This window comes from Aythya fuligula, chromosome 1 (genome assembly GCF_009819795.1).
Source record: "Aythya fuligula isolate bAytFul2 chromosome 1, bAytFul2.pri, whole genome shotgun sequence".
Taxonomy (NCBI): Eukaryota; Metazoa; Chordata; class Aves; order Anseriformes; family Anatidae; genus Aythya; species Aythya fuligula.
The window spans coordinates 140765570-140774413 of NC_045559.1; the positions used below are offsets into that span (position 1 = coordinate 140765570).

Genomic DNA, 8844 nt, shown 5'->3' on the forward strand with positions numbered 1-8844 from the left:
AATCATCATCATCATCATTTGTTTGGATCTAACCCCATTTTTGCAGAAGTACATTCTTTTTCACCCAAATCCTTCAACCCCAAAGCATGGGCATTGCTCACCCACCTTCCAGTCACTGCTCCAATAAGAATTTAAGTGTTTTGTACAGAGGAAAGAGCATCAGCAGGAGAGGCTGAGAAGATCCCTCTCCAAATGATTAGAGGGCATGACAGAGGATGTGTTCCTGACAGATGGATAACATGGGTACAATTCTTTTTTACTTAGCCTGGTTCTCCTCCAGTCTGTGTGAGATCTTTAACCAACAGATTATGGAGCAAAGGAGAGTCCCACCTCTTTCTGACCTTCAGAAACACTTCTGACTGAAATTCAAGAATAATTTCAGAATGACTGGAGGGCAGAATATTTTCTGACAAACAAAGTTACCCTGGCTCTAATCAATGTTTTTTCACTAAACATCCAAGAGAGTTGTGGTTGCTTTAGAGAAAAGGAGAACTTCTGAAGTTTTATAAGAGCAAGCTAAAATTTCAAAGGAAAAAGCAGTGGGTGCAAATGTAGACTTTTTAGTTGTTATTACAGTAAATATTTAATGTTCCCTTTGTCTCAGTGAAAACGAAGAATTAGAAACAATAATGTCCAATAACACGTAGTACCTAAAAGTTAAATGTTGCTGCCAGGGACCATGTGCTTTAACAGATGAACCAAAACATAGGTTAAGACTATCTGAAACAAGGATGAACTTGACCCTTGATTAAGTGTTATCCAGCCCTAAGTTCTTAATATACACATACTCCAAGGGAATAAACTCCTTCACAATCACTTTAGCTACAGTATAGCAGCTTTCCTCAGCTATGCATTGTTGAAATTAAGTAGTTGGATTGGTTTGCCTCTCATACAGGTTTAAAAAGTTTGACAATAAATACCTGCGAAGACTTCTCATCCGGGAGAACCAGCCCAAATCCAGCATTGTTTCTTTGTACAAGAAGCTGGAAATAAAGCATGCCATCGAGATGGCAGAGAGTGGAATGATCAGCAAAGTCCCATCGTCAGTGTCTCTCAGGTAAGCCAGCTAGGCCAGTGTGGCTGAACATTGTGGTGGGGTTGTGTAATGTATTTCACAGTCCATAGGCAAGATAATCATTTTAACTTAGGGCACTTTGTGTCCTAACATCACATGAACAGTAAGCAGACATGAAACCGGAGCGTTTCACTTGCAGCTCACATAAAAAGCACTCAGTAAGCCTCAATCTTCCGGAGCGTGTAGTTTTACAAGGGCAGCTGCATGCAGCTCACAGGGAACATTGATTTGCTGCATAGTACTGAGCTGGATTTAAACCAGTGCCTGCACATCTGCTACAAGGAACTACAAGGGAAGCCTGAGGGACATTTTGAAAAGTGTCTTAGTCAAATTTACAATTTAGTGAAAGCAATACCAAGTTCTGGAGAGTGGGTTTTGAGCCTTAGCACCTGACTCAAATGAGATCAAGGTTTCATTCTTACCTGGTACATTTTTACCTCTTCCTCAGTTGTTTTAAAATGCTGTTTCCAACTCTAGCAAAGAAAACAGTTCAAATGTAATTTCCAATCATAAAAATAAATATTCTTTCCCCCTCTCTCTCTTTCATGTATTTTCCTGTTTGTTTTGTTTCATTTCTTTATTTATTCAATTAATTATTTTTATTCTGCCACAGTGAATATCATGAAGGAAAAATAAAGCCATTGTCTCCCGCTGAAATGGAAAACATGCGGGAAATTCTAACAAAGAATCTCTACCAAATACGACATCGAGTAAGAATAAAGCTTTTCATACCTAAATACCCACTACTTTTTGAATATACTTATTAGTTTTCTGCTTTTTCAGTCTTCCTTTTTTTCACTCCATTTACGGTACTGTCAGCTCAGGTGCTAATTAAATATTAGAGGACTGTAGTGTGGTGAATTTGGACCTCTGGGTCTTGGGTTCACCTTTGAGCAGGGTTTGCTCCTGAAGCTTTGTTGTGCCATAAAGGAGGCTCCTCAGGGCAGTGATCACAGCACCAAGCCTGCTGCAGTTCAGGCAGTGTTTGGACACTGCTCTCAGACATAGGGTCTGATTCAGGTTGTGCTGTGTGGAGCCAGGACCTGGACTCCTTGTGGGTCCCTTCCAGCTTGGGATATTCTATGGTTCTATGACATCTTTGGGCCAGCACAGCATCTGCTTTACTGCAGCATAATAATTAATCCTGTTATTTACTTCTCTTGTCTACAAATCTGCTGTCATATGTAGAGCAACATATTTGTGATCCTTCATGCAAATTGCTTACTTGATCTTATACTATTGATGAAACTTAATGTTTTTCTCATATTACCTGCAATATACTTCCATTACTTAGAAAGGATAATAGGTGCAAATTCAATCCAACCTTGCCCCACTTCTATAAGTATTATGGTCACTTCATGATATGGGATTAGATTTCCCATTTGCCTCCAGTTGTGAAGTTGTTTGTATTAAGAGCAGAGGTGATGAGCTGGAAAAACAGTGAAATAAAAGCAAAAGGACATTTCACATTTACCCTCCTGTGGCTAAGTAGTTTGAATGTCTGCGCCCTTGGAAAACATTCAAAACTGGAGCTTGCTTCAACTTGCTGGAGGTAAAAATGACTTCCCTCTAGGTGATTCATCTTATCACTTTCAAATGTGCATCCTCCATTGACATTGACTGAGCTAGTACAACATGGGGGTAAACACTGTATTAAGTCAGCTTTCTGCAATTTCTGTTTCATTACAAATATCAGCAGGCTTAAAAAACAAGCAGCTGCTTACGAAGCCTCTGACTAAAAAAAAATGCCAGCATAATTAGTATTCTTGTTCTTAATCATCTTTAATATGATTTTGTTTGCAAGGATTTATGGTGGTTATTAAAATATTAAAGCAAAAATCCTATTTTGTATTGTTCATACAGCTCAACATTTGACATTGTTCTTTTCAGAATGTAATCACTGCTTTTCTGTTTCAGACAATGTCATATAACCGACATAGCCTGGCTGCAGATGCAAATGAGAAGCAGGCCAAAGAAATTCTGATCCGTCGCCGGCACAGCCTTAGAGAGAGCCTAAGGAAAACTAACAGCCTGTCAAGAGAAAGACCGGTACTTGCATTTTAGTTGATTTATAGAAAACAGCTCTCAGTAGCTGAATGCCATGCAGAACAAAATCTGAAATGCAGAAGAAATAAATCCCAAATCTGAAAGACAACAGCACATATAATGTCACACTTACACCCTCAGTTGTACACTTGGGGCCCTTAGTTTGCATTGACCCCTTCAGAAAACCTTCAATACTGTGGAATTTAAGAGTGGGATGTGCTGCTATGATTTTATCTCAGAGGAGCTGAGCAGGTTCCATACACAGTGTACTTGTGTGTCATGATCAGAATTCTGTCAGTATTTTGATGAAGAGTGGATGGTTAAGGTAGAAAATGACTTTGAGACAGTCAAACTACTTACAGTATGCTCCAAAATATGGGAAAGAGGAGAACTTTTGGTCAAGTTTGACAGGGTGAGCACTCAATTTGAAAACTGTCATCATTTCCTTAGGATTCTTAAAAAGTGGTCAGGACTTCAGGTTTTGACACAGGATAGGAAAAACCCCTCTATCTGCAAGAAATGACATGTTGTGTTGACATTTGATTCTGAAGCAATCTTTTTATGCCATCAATGTAAACTTCAGACCTTCCAAACAGAGCAACAATAGAGAAGCTGATACGTCCATTTTAGCTTTGAGGGAAATTAACCACCCTATAAACATGTATTTTCATGTTACAAGAACACTTAGCGACTTCATTGATATACATGTATATGTCCTTCAGCTACTGAGGCTGCTGATAATGATGTCTACAATAAGTACTGCATCCCATTTGTGATCATTACCTTGGTGACCTGTGGCATGAGTGGCGATAAGTCTGTTTCTGAATGATCTTTGTGTTGTTGTTCTCAACCACAGTAACATATGTTGATTTTTTAGAAGGAATACTGGAGACACTTAGCAGGACTGAGTCATTTTTGGGGGCAGAGAGAAAGATGGTGTCTGACAACTTTTTAAAATGCACAGACTGTTATTTTTAAAAAAATAATCCTTGAATAAATACACTACACAAGGAAGTGTTATCTGTAGGTTCGTGCCTGGTGCACGTGGCCAGACTACAGAAGTGGTCCTGAGAAGCACAAAAATATCGAAAGATGAAAAATGTCTCATGGAAAGTAGATTTTCCTTACACACTCCCTTTGCGTATGCAGTGATGGTGGTGCAGGCAGGGGAGAGCTGGTAGATCATAAAGGTTTTAAACAGATCTTCATATACAAATGAGAGAAAGGATACCCTTGAGAAATCTCTGACTTTTTAAAAATCACCCTGTCTTGGAAAGTACCTCGTATGTTCCAGGAAGTGTTCACCAGAGCACGCCAGAGGTGTGCTCTGCACCCAGGGACTTTAGAGCTTAGTCTTGGGAAAACAAGGCTTTTATGCCCTGCACTGGTAAATGGTCACACTGGTGCCTAACTTCCTCGTCAACTAGTGTGACTAGTCAACTATAAAAGTCATTTATATGTATAAGGTGTTTGCAGGATCAGAATACAGATTACTTCTGGTGCCCAAGCTTCAGTCTCAAGCTAATTTTTGTAGCTGACTAATAAGGTTCCAGACTGAAATTGCATAAAATGACGCTTTGCCTTCCTCTGGAAAATGTGTACAGGTAAGGTTGAGGTCAGAGAGCATATATTTAACTCTGATCTCAGAGGGCATAGCACTAGGCTCTGCTTTGATTAAGCTGCTTGAGAATACCCAGTCCTTACCTTAGCACAGACCTCAACCAGAAGTAAGTGTTAATTGAGTGTGTAGTAAAAGATCACGTATTAGCTAATCCCAAACTACTCTCTAGCCCTTTAGCTACCTAAGTCTGTTCAAGCCTCGGTTGTTTATCTTAACATACACTATGGAGGTACTTCCTTTTGCTGTAACTTAACATTTCACTTATTTCTTTGAACAGGCTGCTGCTGCAAATACAAAAAGATTTCTTTCACTTCCTAAAAACACTAAACTCCCAGAGAAACTACGTGTAAGAAATAAAACATCTTCCAGAGGTAATGGAAAATTTTCTGCTCTCTTACTGTGCTGCACTCATCTTGCCTACATAAAAGGAAAGCTCTTCCAGGGACAATGTAAAGAAGTCAGTATGTTAATACTGAAATAAATTTTAACTACTTCATGTGCAGTGCTCTCATTCTAGAGTTAATGCCTTCACAGAATATTTGTAGGTGCTGGATATTTAGCAGGGGTCTTGGAGCATTAAAAATGATGGGTTCTAAAGCAGGCATTTTAGTGCAGAGAAATGCCCCAATAAACAATCTTGTGGGGCTTTCTCAGTTCAAATGCTGTAGCAGCATGGTCCTCACAGCACATCTCCTCATGTGAGCAAGCAGTAGCCTGAGACACTTGCACCAGAAACTCTGTTCATTGCTTATTCTCCACATCTTTATTCAATAATACCCAGATCTCCCTCTTGGGCTGCGACCCTGTGTGGTTTCTTTTCTTACTGGGGTCAGAGCAGATGACAGTGCCTTGACAACCAAACCAGCAAGGAAAATGAGGACATGATGTCTGATTTATAAATCTCATGAAGAACATCTCAAAAGTCTGTGGTTTACGCATTAAATGTTTATTTATTTATTTTTATGCCTAAACTCACAAGTGATTCATTTTGGAGTTCTTGGTTTCTAAAAAAAAAAATTTAAAAAAATGAAAAAAAATCTGGAGGAAGACAACAGTTTGATGTGAAAACTTTGCCAACTCTATACGTTACTTTTATTTGCTACTAATTTCATTACAATGCCTATATCATGCTCAGGAACATTCCCTTTCATGCCAAGCAACCATCTAGATCTTTTGTTGAGAAGTTTAAATCTCTGCACATTCACTAAAATGTCCTGACAACATCCCAGCCCAATTAGACTCCCCCTCTTCCAAATTAATTTAACAATAGACCATGTCTTTGTCTGCTGTTAATTACATCTTTGCTCTCCTGAATGTAGGATGCATTTTATTCTATAGTTATGTCTACAGAGGTCACCTACTGTCACCTAGAATTAGATATTAAAGAGGAAAAATGCCTCCAGATTATTCAATTGTCAAAAATATATATCATATGACATATTTAGGAGAAGAAAAGCCTAAAAACACAGTATGATGAAGACCTTCCTTGATATAAAATTATCTGGGTGAATGGACAATTATATAGTGATATATTCTGTTGACCTCTTCCTCACCTATTTAAAAGAAATAACATGTAGGTTACTAATGGAAGTTGCTCTTATGACAGTTGCACAATATGCAAATCTTTGCTTTGATTCATTTAAAACACTATATCTGACGTGAGCCTAAGAACAAATCTGAGTCATTCATAAACGATTGTTAAAATGATTACCAAATGACTGAAGTGTGCAAGTTTTGATGAAGATGTTCATTAATTAAAAAAATAGTCTGCGGGGGAAAATATATTGCACATGCACACACCCAAAATGTTTCCAGCTGAGTTTACCTGATAGTTATCATTTAAGAGTATTCCCTGAATGGTTACGCCAGCTTTCCAGCTTGGCCATTTTCTACCTTACTGTGAGGAGATGAAGGAGTTTGTGGCACTTGCAAGCTGTGAGATTTGCCCTGTATTTTTCTTTGATATCTTATCTTAGGTGTAATAAGGATGGGATGTTTCCTCCCAGCTGGTCATTGCCCTTTGCTTGGTGGAACACTGATGCTACTTTTCCAAAGTCAAGTTTCTAGAGTGCCTATAAGTGCAGTGCCCTGGAAATGCCTCTTACGGGATGTGAGGATGAGAGTATCTCGTTTCTCTGTCAAATTTTAATTTTGTTTTCAATCAACAGTGGGTGACAGCAGTGACTCTGAAATGGATGCCACTACCACGGTGCTCAATTTAAGACCCAGAGCAGGGAAAATCTTAAGAGAACAGAGACTGAGGCAGCAGCGGCCACCGTCTGAGTTAAGGATGGAGTGGAAGAATGAAGTCGATGGGAGCCAGAACGGACGAGGAGAGCAGCAGGAGCCAGGCAGTCTGCCTCAGCCGTCCATTGGGTTCAGGCAGCCACTGCTGACGAGACCAAGATTTGGCACTTTGAGCAGGGAAGATTTGACTGCAGACCATGGGTCAGCAAGACCTATACCACCACCACGATTGGTTAGGCAAGCGTCACAAGGGGAAAGACAGAGAAATAAGCCTGAGAACCAGCCGTATTGAATACAGCAGAAACTGAACTATCGGTAATAAGCAGTGGGCATATCAAGTTAAGATTCTAAACTATCTGATCAGACAGTGGGATCCATTAAAGAGAAAACAAACCTTAATGTGGATCTAAGCATTTCCATTTGGACAAAGCCAATGCCATTAACTAAGTGAAAGGAATACTGGAGCAATTGCAAAACTGAGGACATTAAAAAAATATCTCTTTTTAAATAACTTATGGCAATGCTTTAATTACATTAAATCCACTATTAAGATAGGATGGAAACGTGCCTTATCACATCATCTCCTGTGGAACCAAGTCATGCAAGTTCAATACCCAGATATCCATAGAAAATCATGAAAGTCCAGTGATGAAGGGGTTCTTTACAAAAACCTATATCATTTCAGGTTTTATTTATGATCAAATAATATTTGTTTTAACCAGAGCTTTAATATGAGTAACACTGAAAATTGCACAATGCACCTATCATATAGACTTCATAAGAAGAATAAGCATATTCCTGGAACCCAGTTTGTTGCAAGAGCTGTGATGTGCAAACAGGAAGAAGAGAAGGAGTAAACTGTTGGAGCAGAATTGCACAGTTTATAGAGAGAAGCTGCAACAGAGACAAGACCTGAATAGCTTGAATTTTTACTTTTTTAATTTTGACAATATGTAGCCTTTGAATGGTACTGCGAATCGCCAAGGGAAATCTGAATTCTCACTGAAATCTGAACCTTGATTCTGACTAATGTCAACAAGACTAGAGCACTTAAAAGGACACCAGAAGCCCTAAAAAGAGACTTCAAGTAGATAAAAAATGTTACTGTTCAAAATTGCTTTTTGCACCTTAGCTTTTCCATGGCAGTGCAAACACAGCAGTAGAATAGTTGTAGAGCACTGCACATAGATGAAGCCAGCAGTGCCCTGTTTGAGTTTTGGGACCACTGAGGTTCAAGAAAGCTCCTTCACTCATGCTTGTGAACCTGGTCAACTTGTTTTACTGTTTCTTCATTTATAAGGGGGAAGGATCATCTTTTCTTTGGGCTATGCACTCCAAGGAACACAAATGTTCCTCCTGATTTGTTTGTACAGTCAAAGTAGCACCACAGAGCTCTGGAATCACTTGCAGTCACTGTGCACCTTACTAAAACCCATAAGAAATGCAGACTTTCTTCACCCTAGCGTAAATGGCTGTCATCTGAGTGCATATGAGAAGGGAGGGTGCATTAAAATAAATGATACTTAATAGCTCTCAGGAATTTGCACTTTCTGTCCCACTTTATCTTAAGTTTTGAGCTTTCTTCAGCACAGATACACATTTCAGCACAATGCAAAAATCATTTTCATTCTTCTTGTTACAAGATTCATAACTTTCAGTTAAGAATGTACACTGTGAAATCATAACTTTTTTTTTTTCGTTAGCACATTTCTAAATCTGTGGGCAATAAGATTTATTTTTTTTTTTTTTTTTTTTTTTAATTTAGGCTCATTTTGAAAGAACTATTAAAAATCAAATTTCCTTTTAAAATCACAGGGTAAATTTCTTTCAAAGGTTTGTGGGCAGGCTGGTAAAT

At 38.8% G+C, this 8844-nt stretch overlaps 1 protein-coding gene across 1 annotated transcript in view; it reads left to right on the forward strand.

Moving 5' to 3' along the window:
• The window catches only part of SLC9A2 (solute carrier family 9 member A2), a 33533-nt gene extending 25004 nt beyond the window's left edge, over positions 1-8529 (forward strand). Inside the window, exons 8-12 of the mRNA XM_032201451.1 lie at positions 896-1057; positions 1689-1785; positions 2993-3124; positions 5020-5113; positions 6911-8529. Coding sequence (XP_032057342.1) covers positions 896-1057; positions 1689-1785; positions 2993-3124; positions 5020-5113; positions 6911-7281 — 856 coding nt within the window. The 3' untranslated portion in view covers positions 7282-8529. The remainder of the gene's footprint in view (positions 1-895; positions 1058-1688; positions 1786-2992; positions 3125-5019; positions 5114-6910) is intronic.
• The last annotated feature ends 315 nt before the right edge of the window (positions 8530-8844 follow it).